This window comes from Bacillus rossius, chromosome 15 (assembly GCF_032445375.1).
Source record: "Bacillus rossius redtenbacheri isolate Brsri chromosome 15, Brsri_v3, whole genome shotgun sequence".
Taxonomy (NCBI): domain Eukaryota; kingdom Metazoa; phylum Arthropoda; class Insecta; order Phasmatodea; family Bacillidae; genus Bacillus; species Bacillus rossius.
Window position 1 is genome coordinate 41524421 of NC_086342.1, and position 17119 is coordinate 41541539.

The following is a 17119-nucleotide window of genomic DNA, read 5'->3' on the forward strand; positions in this document are numbered from 1 at the left end:
TTAGACTTAGATTTGTTCTCCTATTTGTGAGAACACCAGAAAATTGTGAGAAGAAGCGCTCACAATCCACATTTGACACAGGCATCCATATAGCTCTTAAAGCACCTGCCACAAAGGATCTGTGGTCATCTTGCATTGAATTTAGTGCTTCAAATACACTAAGATTGGTGTGTGTTCTCAATAGCTCTGCGAGTTCAGTATATGCATGTACACCCTGATCAAGTTCTATGTCTTTAAGTGATGGAACTTTTGAGAAAAGAACTTTAAGTTCGTTGCTAGTAACATCCTGAGTGAGTATATTTTGCTTGTGAAACAACTCTGCAACTGGTTGCAAGTACTTGCGAGCAGGATCCTCTGACATTAATTTGTCCAGCTTCAGCGACATTTGTTGTGCTGTTTTTTTTAACAATTCGCTGGTTTTTCCTTTGTGGAGACTCTTGAGCTTGTTGGCACTTTCCTTCACTTCATCACTGAAGACACCTTCACCAAAAATTTGCAGTCTCCTCCTCACAAACTGGAGTTTTGGATAGACTTCTGAAGCCATAGGCTTAGAATTAGTTTCCAAGCTTATCAAGAATGGTTTAATGAGGGAACTGACTGATTTCAAAAAGAGTGATTGTACATGCAGCATGCCGAGATCCTCTTCGCCAAGGGTCTGTAGATGAGATGAACCACCATTGAAATTGTTCTCCCTTGCTGTCTCTGACCGCAGAAAAGCAAACAAGATCTCCCAGTTATCAGAAAGCCATTCAACTGCTGTCAACCAGGAGTTCCATCTGGTTACAACAGGAATAGGGAAAAATCCAGCACTAGAGCCTTCCTGTTGCAAAAACTGCTGGAAAGCATAACGCTTCTTCCTGGCATTTAAAAATATCTGCTTCACAGATATTACAACTTGGTTTGATTCTGAAAGACTGTTTTTCATGAGGACTCCAAGAAGATTCACTTTATGGGCCCAGCACTGCACTTGCACAACTGAATCAGGCAACAATATGGAAAGACCATCAAAACAAGATTTCATGTAAGAAGCTGCATCACTTACAAATGCCACCACCTGATCGTAGCCAACCTCCATATCTTGCAAGGCATCAGAAATAGCTCTAGCACATGTCCTGCCATTTACAGCTTCTAATGAAGTCACAGCTGCAACATACTGTTGTTGAGAGTCACAAGGCTCAACTGTAGAGAGCAAAACAACATAAATTGCTCTCCCTAACTTGTCTGTAGTTTCATCTGACATTATGGCAACACTCTTTTCTTTCAGTGCTGTAACCACTTCGTCCTTTCTAAATTTGGCTAATTGTGGCAGGTAATCTCGGCGTAAGGTATCACTGCTAGGCAGGTCTCCACCACCAACTATTTATTTTTTCACCCACTGCCTGAATGCTGGATGATCTGCTTTCTCAAGTGGTATGTTTGCAGATACCATCATTTCCACTGTCGATGTGATGAAGTCCATTTTAGCAACCTAAAAGTAAAACATGGACTTAGTATTTTTATAGATATATTTTTTTAACAGAAATATACATTTCTAAGCTTTAACAAAAGGACATGCAGGTTTATTTAAACTGTGCTTTAGCACTGAGTAGCAAAATTATGTAGCTGGCAGCTTTATCATAAACTCCCAATTATCCATTTTAATTGTGACCCGTCGATGCCCGGATAATTGAAATCCTGTAAAAGATTAAAAATAAATAAAAAACAGCATAATTCGTTTCAAGGTAAGAGCCGACCTCGAATTAGTGTCTCAGCTTAAAAAAATAGGGCACTGCCTCGCCATGTGGTCTTTCTCCGTCTGCTGGCGACGCGGCACTCCCACTGTTTCTTGTATTTATTTTTCCTACAACTCGGCGGCAAGGTAATCTTTACAGTTCCTTGTCGCTAGAGAAAAACGATATTGTTTGCATCATGAAAACCTGTCGTGATATACTCGTGAAGATTTCCTTCACGTAGGTTGCTCGTTCACGGTCATTTACAACAGTTGTTGGAAGAGAGAAAGTTAACACTGCGCAAGATAAGATTGTGCTGACAATGCACACATAAATTCAGGCAAGGTCCCCCCCCCCCCCCCCCCCCCCCCCCCATTTTTCCCAACCCGTGGCCATTCTTCCAGCCGAATGCCAGCCAGACACGTCACTCGCCAGGAGCCTGCCGTGTTGCTGGGCCGAGCAGAAAGTAACACGTGAAACAAACAAACAGAAGAGTCAACGGAGGGGGGTGGGGGAGTAGAAGTAAGGGTATCCCCCTCGGGTTTAAAGAGTGACAAATGTGACATCTGAAAGGGAGGACGACACAAAGGTTAGACCAAACAGCTTTCTGACACAGAGACAGAGTGGTTAAAAATATTAAACGGCCAAGAAAATAAATATGTACGTCGGAGCGATGTAATTTTTTTTAAAGCTTCAGAATAACTATTAATTAATCTAAATTCATGCACGGATAACCCAAAAACCGGATATTCCGGGGTTTGGATAACCGAGAGTTTACTGTAGCTACTTGTGTTCCTGAAGTGACGTACTTTTTTTTTATAAAACAATAAAATATAAAAAGGATTTGTTAATGGTTCTGTGATATACATTTCCAATATTGGTGAAAGATAATGAATGCATGCCAACATTATATAGTGTAACACTACCGTACCTTCGCTTCCTTGGCGCCTTCGACAGCTTCAAACATCGTTTTCTGTCGTTTTCCTTTCTTGACGGCTTCAGCGTGACCATTACTTCGTATGTGTTTCTTCACACCGTCGGAAGTTTCCCACGCCACTGTTTTATTGCAAAAACCATATATCATAATATTTTGAGATTTAACCATTCCATCTTGGGAAAACTGTTTCACTCTTTCGACAATGTTTATTTTGGGCGGCATATCCGCATATATAAACGAACGTTTCGAATATATGTACACCCTACGACTATTCAAACCTGACTGGACCGAGCTGGCACTACGCTTGCTCCTCTTTTACACTGTCACACACTCACTGTTCATCTTCCGCCGCTGCCTTCCCCCCTACGCTCTTCTCAACTTCCGCCAACCCGGCTATTGCAACCCGATATTGTTGACGGATAAGTAGACAGCAACCGTCTCGCGCTCACACAAACTTTTTTTTTCTGTCATGGATCCGAAAAATTCGCGGATAATCTTGAATAGATACAGAAATTCGTGGGTACTACCGAATTTTAAAAAATTCGCGAGTATTTCTTGATTCAAAAAACATACTAAATCATTTTTATAGTGTATTTAATATTTTTAACAACATTTTAAATGGTTTTAACAATTTTCGCGAATTTCCCGGATCCCTAATCATGGGGTATCATCTGATTACTCCAAATTCCAAGATTTTGCTGTAGAGCAACAACTAACTAGCTTTGATTCCATTTGATTTTGAATCCTTTAATACCATTGGAATGGATGAAATCTGCAGATTCTACATTATGAATCAATTCGAGATGGCTTTTGGTGTGTGAGTTGTTTCAGTACTATGCGCAAGTGGTTTGTGGATGCTACCCATGACATATGCAAGCCAAGAAGAAAGTGTATAGATGTGGAATTTTGGGCTGACCTTTTTGCATTGAAAAGTGGATAGTATGTGGTGAAGATAGGATTTCCCACTTAAGAAAAATAGTCATTGGTGTTAGATCTTAGAATAGTGTTAAAAAGAAACTTTGCTATTATTTAAGTTGAAAATCATGCTCCAAAGCTTATGTCCATGTCAATTGGAAATATGCAAGGTTGTGTTCCCAAGTCTTAAACATATTGCAGTTTCCTGATTAATGAGCTATGTCAATCCTGAACACAACTGGCAGTAATCAGAAGATAAACTTATTTCAGTACCATCCAGTTCGGACATTACTTCTTTAATATGGTGTCAAAGTTTGAACTTAGGAATTTTATTCTTAGTTTCCGGCCGTACTAAGTTTGTGTGTCGCAGTGAACAAGTTCATTTAGATTTAGCAGTGCACATTGTTTTACTTTATTTTAAAATGTTGATGCATTGGTTCCTGTGACAGATGAATAGAATATAAACCACATTTTCTGTTATTGTTTCAGATGAATGATGGACCTCTTTGTCGTTGCAGTGCGAAGGCACAAAGATGTGGCATTCGCCACGGAATATATTCGGGAGAAACCAACATGAAACGCTGCGATCCGTCGACCAACAATGCAAACAGTTTACACCACTATCGCATCACTATATCCCCTCCGACGAATTTCTTGGTATATACCTTCCAGTATTCGTTCTGTAAAGTTTCCCATTCTGCTATTGAGTTGGGTAAAGCTTGAATTTAAAATATTTCTAAGTGTAATTTAACATTTTAGTGATGTGTCGGTCCCGGTTCTTGTTTCTCTGTTCCGTTTACAGTCCTGGGTTCCATTATGTTGGTTTTCTGCTGTCAGACTTGCACCAAGAACAGCAAACACTATCCTGTACCAGGATACCATAGAATCTGTAGGCGCTATTTATAACATCATTTAATAATGTTTTAAAATAACAATGCATAATATTAATATTGAGCATTCATAAAAACAAGCGGAGTGCCACATTTAACTTAGTAGACTAAATTGGAAAAAAAAAAAATGGGTACAAAAAGGTTACAGCTCTTGATTTAATATGTGAAACTTTTGTCTTTTGAGAAACTATTAAATAACCTAACATTGTGAGACATTATGATACTTAATCATTGTCCATATTTTAGCTAATTAAAATGACATTAAAACTGTTATCTTTGATACAGATAAAGAAGACCAAAAAAAAATTAAAAATTTGATAGGTTCTTTTATCTGTATCCATAGCCCTCAAATTAATTTTAAAGTTAAGCTTACATGACCGGGTATGGCCACCACAAACTAAAGTGGAGACTTCACCATGACTGTTCTCAACTCATGCACATTGCTGCACCTAAATATGTCAGCCTCACTAAGAGCCACAGTAGCAAGGCAGAGGCCAGTGACCCAACCTCATTTAAACTCTTGCGGCGTACCAAGCACGCGAGCGCAAACCACTAAAACAAGGAGAGTTGGAGGCGGCAGGCGTGATGGAGGGGGGAGAGGGAAATACACGGAGGACACCAGTGCACAGAGGAAAAGTCTACAAAACTTGGGTCCTTCTATGATGACCCAGTGCAGTATTGTGGGGGTAAAAAGCAGTGCAAGTGATGACAACTATTAAGACTTTCTCACTTTTTTACACTTATAATATTACACTAAGTGATATCTGTTTAAAATGTTTGTGGCAGAGATGCAAAGGGATGTGTCGAGTTAAACATTTAGAAATAGCCCTCAAATAAAAGTAATGATAAAAAAAATCAACTTGGCATATCATGAAACCGAGCCTTAATAATCCAAATAAATCATGGTAACAGTAGTGGCTATCTGGCCTTGCAACCAGCAGCAATGGTGCATCCCTATGCAGTTGGGATTCAAAGAATTCTGTTGGTGCAGTTTGGGAAGAACAACTTTTAAACCCCAAGAAATATTTTAAAACATTCTAATCTTCCTTCAGGTGTTATGCAGCTCTAAAAGATTTCACATTTATATTTCTTGCATCTTTGGTAAGTTTTTGATCTTCTGCCTTGTTCTCGTTAACTTTTGTTAATGATTTTGTTCCCTTAGCATTATCTGCTTATGTAGGGACTAATGACATTTTCGGGACTTCACTGGTTTTCGTCAGGGAGCCTACAAGTCAGTAAAGTCGGAAATAAACAGTAACTCTGCTGGAAGGTATGAAACTTTAATGTTTTTTTTTTGACGAGCCACTCGAGTTATTTGATAATAAATAAATGTAAATATTGGATAATGCATACTTTATTTATGTGGAAATTACCTCTGTAAAGGTTTTAGCTTTAAAATATGAAAATTGGAACTTTGCTGCTAATAGAATATCTTTTTTGTATTGTGTGTAGTTTTACTTATACATATATAAAAATTAATGTTTGTGTGTTCGTCTTCTATACGCACATGCATCGTTCATCTGATTGAGTTGAAACTTGGCACACTTGACCTTCGAAACAAGGGGAAGGTCACTGTATAGGTGAGATTTAGATAAAGCATATCCATAAAGCATAATTTAATTATTCTTGTTGAAATCTCACCATTCTATTATCGTAGTACAGACTAACCACGTAAGAATGTGGGCTATTCAATATAGTTCACTCTGTACGAGGCAGAGTGTGTGTGTTGCATACAAATGGCGAGCTATCGATATTGATATTGGACCTTGCGAGCGCACTCAATACAGTAATCAACTTAAACAAGTATGAATGCGCTGCAGATGAAGACTATAAGATTGAAAACCTAGTTGAAAGAAACTTTACACATCACCAACTTCGTATTTCGGTTAGTTAAATAAGTAACCGGTAATATCCTGTAATGCCTATAAGCATAAGGGCGGGGTGGGAGGCCATAGCATGGCAAGGATTGAGGATAGGTATTGGTTACACAAAACAGTATTCAACATTAATAAACTTTTAATTAGGCCAAAAAAAAAACAACAAAATTGATTACTTATTTAACAACAACCAATGTGGTCCACAAAATCTATTAAAGTGCTTAACACACAGCAAACATTTTAAGTGAAGGAGCCATAATCAAGGCCACAAAAAGTTAAAGAACAGATTTCCATTTACGTTTTAAGTTTAACTAGTTACGTCGGCGAAACATTGCGCAGTCCCATCAAAATGGGGCGTCACAAGGTAGACGCATTGAAAGCAGCAAAATTACAACCTTGTCAATAAGTAGGGAAAACCTACTACAAAAAGCTCGTTACATTGCGTTACAGACGTAAGTTACATTTTGAAACAAATTAATCAAGTTAAGTTTTATGTACGTCGACGTCTCAGGGGAGAACAGTTACCAACAAAATTAAGTTAAATTAAGTTAAGTTAAATTAAATCCAAACGTAATTTACTAATTTTTCTAGGTGGCGATCGAAAGGGAAATTAACCAAAATAGACAAACATTTACAAACGCTTACATTATGGCAAGGGCCACCGCCTCACTCCAACTTACATTTTCTTTCCCCCGAGGTCGCGCACGTCGTACAATTTTAAGCCTAACTGACTGACTACATGCTGGATTACAAAACTACTTGAGTTCTCGAAAGAGACTAAGACTAGACCAGACCAGCTAGTCGAGACAAGACAAACAAGACCAAATTATTTATTTGCAACTGATTTTATAGCATAGGTGCGGCGCAGCGCGCATGCGCCGACCGGAGGAGGGGAGGCGGGGAGCAAGGAAGCACACACTAGGAGGGGGAAGGAAGGAGGGGATGACGAGCCGCCGCCCGCGCTGACGCGCGGTTTTCAAATGAAGCGGCGATCCTGACGCTTCAATCCTAACATATAATGGTTTTCAACTTAAAAATACGTAGTTTTATATGGAAAAATAAGTTTATAGGCAACATCTTAAACCAGAAAAAAATAAATAAAAATGACGTATAGCTTATTATTGGCAGGAACGAAACATTTGACCATATTGGATGGGAAATCTTTGTAATGCCGTACTGTCTAGGTAAGATTCCGATAAAACCAGTTCTTAAAGCAGAATTGATTTATTCTTGATAAAATTTCATCATTGCTTTGATAAATCATCATTCATCCGATCTCTATTAAATTTTGCATGCTTGACCTCTGGTTTGTCTGTGATTCGATCCTTCTTTGGTTGAGGGTTTATAACTGGTTGAGATTCGTCCAGATGAACAGTAAGCCAATAGCAAAATTATCTAAGAGGTATATGTGTTTGAATTCTAGCCTATCACCGAATGAATCCGCGAATTTTGCAGGTCTCTAACTATGAGATATATAGTGTTACAGAGAGGTAAAGAGGTAAAGAGAGATGCTTTGTGTGTGTGTACAAACTTAAAAAAAAAATACAAGAAGCATTGCAACACATGCCGGGAGTAAGCTAGTTAAATAATTTAAAAAATAACCGGGTGAAAAAAAAATAGGGTTTTAGGAACTTCAATAAATGCCCTGTTAACGTCCTTAAATTTGTATACCAGGAATTTATAGACAGCTTGTGTGCAGAGCCATCTGTGCATGTATGGAAAACTGTCTAAACTTCTGTTAGCTGCTCAATAGAAGAGTTGCATAGTGTTTTCGTACTGTAATGTAATTTTTTTTTTTTGCAGACCAAAACACCGACGATAATCAAACACGATGGTCATGAATTTATTTTCGAAGGATTCTCTATGCTGTCTCATTATCCACTTACGATGTTGCCTACCTGCAAAGTTATACGGTTTAACATAGAGTACACAATATTGTATGTAGAAGAAAAACTTCCGGATAACTTCACCATCCGTCAGCTGGATTTGTTTTGTAAGTTTTATGATTCAATTGTTTTAATATTTTAATACTTTATAATCAGGGACAAGTTTTAGGGTAAGTTACAATCAAACTGAAATAACTCTGAAAACAAGAATGTCAGTACACCATATGACACAACAATGCTGGTTAATACACCATAGAGCACCATAATGTCACTTATAAAAAATTGATTTTACTTTGTTTGATAGAACATATATTGCTCATTTGTATATTTACTGATGGTAGATTTTTCAAACACAGAAATGCTTTGGCAACTATTTTTGAAAAATGGTAATGTTCTAGACTGCTTATTGCTAATTATTTTATTGTAATAATGCATCATGTACTATGTTTAGTCATATAAGGAAATATTTTAGTGTAGTATGTGAGGAATCATACACTGTCTTAATAAATAAAATAAATAAATAATTTAAATAAATACAATAACAATACAGCTTGTATGAAATTTTTCCCTAAAAATAAAACCATAAAATCTTATCTCTAGGTATAGGATACCTGAATTTAAAAATATATATGTACTCCTTTAATAATTAAATATGTGTTCTTTATTAATTGTGTGGTGATAAGAAAAAGTAACTGTTAAAAGCTGTAATATCTGTCCTGCAAATTTCCCTGAATCATGATTAATAGTAAAATAACTTCTACTGACTTTGGAATTAGCATGAATTTTTTTATACTGAATGACTGAAAATTTACTATAAAAATTTGCATCAAATATATTTTATCAGACTATATCACAAATTTTAAGTATCTATTTTATATTGTGCCAAAATGTGAGCATATGAATTATTAGTTTTGTTAATTGAATAAATCCCCAAAATAACCTGTAACCAAATTTTTTTTTCACTGTTATCCAAAATAATATTTACAAGATACATTTTAATCTCATTCATTGTAAAATTTTGTGTCCTGTTTTTTCAGAGTCTAATCATTGTAACTTTATTTGAATGGGTCTTGCATGGGAGAAGATTGATTTGAGAATTTTTTTGCCCATACACTGTTGCTGGTTTCACTGTATGTCTTAATAAATCTCAATAACGGACAAAAAGGATGAACATGCAAACACACAGAAAACAAACCTAAATTAGTCACTGTCAAAAATTTAAACATAGGCAGCACAGAAAATGATGTGGAAGGAATTAGTCATGAAAATATCAATATCACAGCACAGATGGACAGAGTGGGCTGACAGCGACAAGAACAGTAAAAAGAGACAACACACAGACAAACAGGTGATACTAAACAGGTATTACGGATAGCGAAACAACATTTCAGTTTGAACGCGTTCGTCTGTGCTGTCGTCATTGTGTTGTCCATAACACCTGTTCAGGTTCATCGTGATGTTTAACCGTTTGACATCAGCTGATTTAGGCTTGTTCTGTGAGGGTTTATGTTATTTCATTTTGTTGACGTGATGACGTCTTATAAATCGATGAACGCCAGCTGCACGCACGAAAAATTTGTCACGTTCCGCCTGAGCTGAGCGTGCGAGAACCGGCCGACCACCGTGCGAGAAAATCTTCTATAATATCAAAAAGGTTAGGACGGGCTTTTTAATTAATTGTTCGTGATTATATTTAACCAAATTATTTAAATTAAATTTGCAAGAACTGTAAATAATATTTGAAAATTAAAAAGTACGCAATTTTTCGTCGATGTTTTCTTATGATGTTATCACGTAAAATCATTGTCCATAAACCAACTTTACAGACAACCCCCTTTTTTATTTCGTATTTTAGAATTATGAATTTTTTCCCGTGACAAACGGTGCGAAACTGCAACGGCGTGTGATTGTATCGAATGCAATATGGCTGTCGGAATGGAGAGTGGTGGGACAGGTGCTCGGCTGCTCCGGCTGTCTCGGAGCAGTGTTGTTGTGAGTGTTGTTGTTGTTGTTTCTCGCAGACGACTACTTGTTCCGGGAGCTGTTGGAGCTGGTCGACCTGGACTTCAGAGCCTACGGCGACGACCTGGGCTGCCCTCAGTTCCACTTCATGCCTCGCTTCGTGCGCGACCTGCAAGGCAAGACACCTCCACTCGACCTCTTGTGGTCCCACACAATGTCGTCACTTGATGTTCGAATACCTGCTTACAGAACACATGAGATAGAATTTGAAAACAATCATATTTGATAGATATCTATCACTTATTCGTGACACTTATGTACGTATTCAACCATGTTATAATTATTGTACAACTGTGGGTATTAAACAAGTATTAAAATTGTTTTGCACCGGGTACAATTCAATTAATAAAAAAAATTAAACCATATCATTAAATATTAGATTGCGTTTGAATTAAAAAAAAGTCACTTATGTAATCCGTTTAATTATCCTCATACGTACATCACAATGTGTCAAGAATTCAGATTTTTGCATATTATAGTTATGCAAAAACTATGCATTATTAAAATAAAAGCTTATTTTTAAAGTACAGTAATTATTTATTTTATATTCAATATGGATACATATTTTCTATTTAGTCTTTCTTCATAACATCATTAACATTAAGAAAAAAAGTAATCATATTTTCGAGAGATAGAATTACTCTATACCTTTGATTTAAGTGCTATTGTGATGTGGTTTAGGTACTGATACTTTATTTCTGGGGAGAAAAAAAAATTTAAAAAAAAAATTATGCACCATATAATAAGTATTTATTATTTTAACTGTATATTTCATTAAGTTGAATACTATAGATTGTAAGGTAGATTGAGAACTTTTTTTTTTTTGATGTGGTGTTTCTTACATTTGGAAATAAGTTGTCAAAATGTTAAGGAGTGTATGTATTATGCGTGCCAAACGCTTGAGAATAGTCAATCATTTCTGAAGCAGAAGTGATCAATATGGTGGGAACTAGTCCTGAAGATAGTGTAAAATCTGAATTCACAATTGCAGCAGAGAAAACAGATGCTTTAGCTGATCAAGTAAAGGACATGGAAGAAGAGAATGCGGCACTGCGAACTTTGATATCATCAATTGACGGTACTCGTTACTGTGCTATTTTTGCATTAACCATAGCAGACCAACATTCTTCTTACAGTAAAAAGAAAATCCTACTGTCAGGGCACGAAGAAAGGGCGAAATACCCCTTTGGTGCATTCACACGAACCAACGGTCACACAAAGCACATGTAAAGCCACACACCGACGCAACGAACCAGTCAGCAAGTGTCAGCAATCCACGGGGCAGCGTCAGCGTCAGCGCGGATACGTCGACGCCCGCTGACGTGGATGGTTTTGCCACCGTGCACGGACGACGCCCGTAGAACAAGGCGACAGCAAGTGACGGCAGAAATACAAGTTAAGCTTGGAGCCCGCAAAAATATGAACCTCGGAACGGCAGCCGAGTCAGTTCGGCCATGCATTAAATCAATTTTTTTTTTCACGATTTGCCCCAGATGTACAAGAAAACAAAATAATACTTCACATTAAAACTGAATCAAAGGTTAAAAACCGCAAGGTTGTCAAATTAAAAACTGAATAATGTGTGACTTTTATTAATCTTTCCTTGTGGCTGTTGCAGAAACAGATTAAGATCAGAATTATAATACGGTATTTGAGACCACTATTTGCCTCGTTAGTCGGTTCTACGGACTGTAAAACTACCAATTATTTACTCATGATGTCACTGCGCAGAGAAACAAACCGGACAGTGATATTGTGGATTAACCTAATGATGCAGTTGGAGGTGCCTGAAACGAAGTGAGTGTAATAAAATGCTGCCAGACAAGGATGATATTCATATTTATTACCAAAATGTAAGAGGTCTTTGGACCAAAGCAACCTCTTTTTCTGAAAATATTAATTCAGTAAATTATACTATCATATGCTCAATTAAAACGTGGCTTAATATTCATTGCTTAAACTCCCGCTGTTTTCCAGAAAATATATTTTGCAGTGATATAAATTATGACAATACCTCTTGCACTCATAGTGGTGTTGACCTTATAGCTATTAACTCAAATTTTTCCACATCCAATCCTGAAACATGAATTTTATCCCCATAAATTAGAAGCTATATAGGTATAAATTACAATTGATACAAAATGTTGTACATACAGTATATTAATTAGTACTATTTATGTGCCCCTTTCAATTATCTGTTGCAGACCATAATGAATACCTACATATATATTACTCTTAGAAGCAAAATTAAGTAATTACACAAACCATATTCTTGTGATTACAAAATATAAAGCAGTTATAGTAAAGAGGACTATCTTTCATTAAATTTGGCTTTAAAATCATTTGACTGGCGACAGATATATAATGAATGATGAAAACCAAATGGTAGAATTTTTAATTAGCAATAAACAAACAATCTTCAACACTTATTTTTACTAGCAATAAACAAACAATCATCAACCATTATTTTAATTAGCAATAAACAAACAATCTTCAACCCTTATTTTAACTAGCAATAAACAAACAATCATCAACCATTATTTTAATTAGCAATAAACAAACAATCTTCAACCGTTATTTTAACTAGCAATAAACAAACAATCATCAACCATTAATTTAATTAGCAATAAACAAACAATCTTCAACCCTTATTTTAATTAGCAATAAACAAACAATGATCAACTATTATATTCCCATGACCAAATACCATAGCAAATATTTATATGTTTTTCAAAAAAAAAAAATTAAATTAATAAAAACTAACGAACATTTTCATAAAATATATAAGAAACAACAATGATTATCATTATTCTCAATTTGTTATTCTCAAAGAAAACTGTTTAAGCAAATAATAAAATCAGATAAAAAAATGACATGCTGATATTGTAGCAAGGTTCAAACCATGCTAACTGCTATTATTTTTGTAGCAGCAAACCACGGTCTGATTACCATCTTTGCCTTGCTAGGTGGATCTTTAGGTTTCACCAGTTTATTAGAAATGAACAAAAAAAAACAAGGTGTGATTCCGTCTGAAATATAATTACTCCATACTGAGGAAACTTATAACAGATACAAGAAAATATTAACGTACAATATTAATTACATTCTTAAACAGCTCTCAGGTATATTCAAAAAAATTATTGGCCGGCCGTACAGGAATTATCAAAAGTTTCATTTACTAAAAATACATAAACCAATAAAAAAAAACACAAATATATATCTAAATAATCCCAGTTGAGGTATGTACTTAAAGTCCAGAAATTATGTTTATCTAATTAACTGCATCTGACGACGTAATTTAAAGAAAGTTCAGAAAAGGGTCAAAAGATACAGAAGCACCGGAGGTCTGGGCTTCGTTTCCCAGAGATCACGTGGGAACATGATGCCAGGGCGCTTGTGTCCTGTTGTGGAAGGGAGATGAAAATGCCAATTCGGCGTCCGGCTCTCGGACCCTGTCTGGAACAGTCCGAATCAAAACTGATTAGAACTTGTACACAGACAGTATACGGGGCAGAAAATGCCTGGAAAAGTTAAGGGGAGGTTGGGGAAAGTCGTGGATCGTCACTCACCAGACAGGGGAGTTGGCTTCTGTTTACTGATGGGTCGCCCGCCAGGAACTGGATCCCGCGATTACGCGGCTGGGCGTGGTTGATTTCTTCATTTCAAAAAAAATTTAAAAGAAAAAAAAAACTATTACATTTTGTACTACGCAGACGGACTAAAAGATTATAGGGATAGCATCCCTTATTTAGGCAACTACATAGTCGGTTGCGGCCGGATGGAAGTCTTGCAGTGTCTCGTCGACTCGCCGATAATCAAACGGACCGTCTGCAGTCGCGACACAAAGTGTCCCGCAGAGAACCGCGTCTCGTAATTAAAAGTAAATCTTGAATCATTTTGGGGGGGAGGGGGCTGGGAGTCCGGACCGAAAGGTCCCGAAGTTCCCCAAGAGGGGATGTCTCGAAGTTGGTAGCACTGGCCGACTTTAGCGCTACCTGTTGAGAGGTGTCTGAAATAAAAAGAATCGACTCGCCCAATGCGTCTGCTTAAACCAAGGGTTAAAGGGCGCAGACTAGTGCTACACTCTGGCGGCCTACAGGGTAAGTTGGCTGGGCGGTTAGCGAGTTTGCCGCTAGGTGTCGCGGGGTGGTCCATCTTGGCACACATATTTTTTATGCGAGTTGTCCTTGATGCTGGCCAACACTTGGCGGGGTTAACGGCAGGGCAATGCTCCAAAGGTGAATTTCTCAGAACTGTGAGGGGAGGGTGGAGTAAGGGGGGGGGGGGGGGCAGAAAACGCAACGACGTTGGGAACAAGCATCCATGACGTGCTTCCAGGGGAGTGAACCTAATATGTATTCGTGACAGTAAAGGCTATGGTCAGCTTGCCTCTGAGAAATGGTAACAGCTCGTCCAGAGCTGCTGTAGGCGGTTTTAGTCATGAAGTGAAGTAACGTTATAGGACTGGGACGTGCCTGTAAGCGAGGGAAATTTTAAGCTGGCTGCCAGCAAAGTATTAGATCTGCAAAATATCAGATACGTCTCTGGGAAAGGTGCTCTATACTACTGGCACAAAGTTTAACTTAGGGGAGTACACCAGACTAACAAAGTGTAAATCGCCCTTTAGTAACCAAATTATAGAGCAAATAAAATTTCCAAAAATAATTTAAAATTAGAATAAAATTAGAAGAAAAAAAAACGTGTCGAAATTCCTAATTTCCGGCATAATATAATAAACTAAAGAGTAACCCTAACAGTTTCTGGAAATATGTTCAGTTTGCAAAATATGGTCATAGGAAAAATTTAAACCTGCTAGCAAATGAATGACACACTCATTCAAGATCCTAATACTGTAGCTAATCTTTTTGGCAAACACTTTGCATGAAACCACTGGATTTGATGACAACCTAAGTTTATAATCGAAGGTCTAATCAACATATTCACACCACTTTTAACACATATCTACAACACTAGCCTAAGAAATATCACTTTTTTTCCTTTAAATGGAAAAATTAAATTGTGATACCTATCTTTCAAAAAAGGGCAAAAAAAAGTTAACCTATAGACCTATTTCTTTGTTATGAAGCCTTTGAAAAGTTTTCAAAAAAAATTATATATAGGCATATTAATTTTTATCTAAAAAATATCATTTCTGTAAAACAACCTGATATTTCAAATTGGAAGATCCACTCTAACAAATTTGATTGGTTACTAAATGATTTTATAGAAGTATAACCTCCAGTCAGCAAATTGATGGTCTCTATTGTGGTATGAGTTAAACATGCCAACACAACTTAATTATTTTTAAAAAATTATGCAGTTTAGGTTTTGACAAGCAGTAAGTAGCCTGGTTTTCTAATTACCTCAGAAATAAATACTTTTCAGTCAGATGTATAATGTATTGCATATCTTCAAGCTTTCCTTATACGTGGGGTGTCTCCCCTTCTCTTCAGTATCTTCATAAGTACATAATGTAAGTGCAATAAAAAATTCAAAGATATTACTGTGTGCTGATGACATGAAATTGTACAAAACCTTAAGTAGTACAGATAATTGTAAAGCCCTTCAACATGCTATTTCAGCTGTTTAGACATGGTGCTTTGGCAATAGTATGTCAATTATGAAAAATATTTTGTATTAACTTCACAAGAAAACATTTAATTACTCATGTCAAATCGCAAGTGACGGCATTAAACCACATATAAAAGATCTAGGAGTTATATTGGATACTAAACTTAATTTTCATCAGTATGTCGATAATCTTTCAGTAGTACAACTAATCAATTACTGCTCTGTAATCTGGAATTCAGTAATAGCTATGAACTCCAGTATACTAGAATGTATTCAGAAAAAAAAATGGATTAATATATGAAATATTTTAGTCATTCCTTTTGAGTATGATACTTTTTAAACTACTTCTAATATGAATTCTTTAGTCATTTTTTTTTGTCAGCTCAGTTACAATATCTCAGGTTGGGTAAAGAATTCCAATAATAGAATAATTGACACTTTCAGTTTGATAATTAATCAGAATAGCTTAATTGATAGGTGTGTTAAAATTTTTCATACTCACTGCTACAAACCAGAACCTTTCAGTGGAATGAAAATAAACATAAAGATATTTTAAAAATCATTTTAGTTTTTTTTTTTTAAATAAAAATAAATATATATTTGTATTCTTGTAATAATTTTTGGAAAGCTGTAAAAAATTAAACATAGAGATATTTTAAAACTATTACTATACTAGTTGAGTTTCATTTTTTTTTTTGTAAAAATTTAAAAGTATATTTTATTCTTGTCATAATTTTCGGAAAGTTGTAAACAATTAAAAAACTGTTCACATTTATGTGTTTGCCTATGTGTTTTGTTGTCACATTTATTGTCACTGTATGTATGTTTGATGTTGCATGTTTGTTTTTGCAGTGATTCTTTGTGTCTGTCTGTTTTGTTTGTTGGTTTATGTTTCATACGTTTTATTTATGTGTGTCGTTCTGTTAATGGCCTTCATTTGTTGGCTAGCACATAAAACCAAACAAATATATATTATTCTGTATAAAATATACCCTATAGTTTTGTATTGTTTGAATGTGAATGATTACAAGTTGCATTTTATTTAAATAATTTTCCAAGAAGTGAAAGAAAGATTTGTGAGTGTAAAAACTATAATTTAAAATAAATTACACTATATGTGTAGTAAAAGTTTGTACATGTATTAATGGTATACTTATCACAAGTGTATATGGAAAAACAAAACATTATGTTTATGTATAATAGGGATGGGCCAGACAAATCATCAAATCGTCAAATCCCCTCCAATCCTTAGTATTTGTAGGATTCAATATTCGAGGAAAAAGATTCTAAGAAAACAAGAAATATATTAAAG

The 17119-nt window shown here is 36.0% G+C and overlaps 1 protein-coding gene across 3 annotated transcripts in view; it reads left to right on the top strand.

Moving 5' to 3' along the window:
• LOC134539459 (ribonuclease 3-like) overlaps positions 1 to 17119 on the top strand; it is a 72814-nt gene that overhangs the window by 24022 nt on the left and 31673 nt on the right. For all 3 annotated transcript variants that reach the window (XM_063381509.1, XM_063381511.1, XM_063381510.1), the window contains exons 6-8: positions 4051 to 4218; positions 8132 to 8321; positions 10236 to 10352. In XM_063381509.1, coding sequence (XP_063237579.1) covers positions 4051 to 4218; positions 8132 to 8321; positions 10236 to 10352 — 475 coding nt within the window. The remainder of the gene's footprint in view (positions 1 to 4050; positions 4219 to 8131; positions 8322 to 10235; positions 10353 to 17119) is intronic.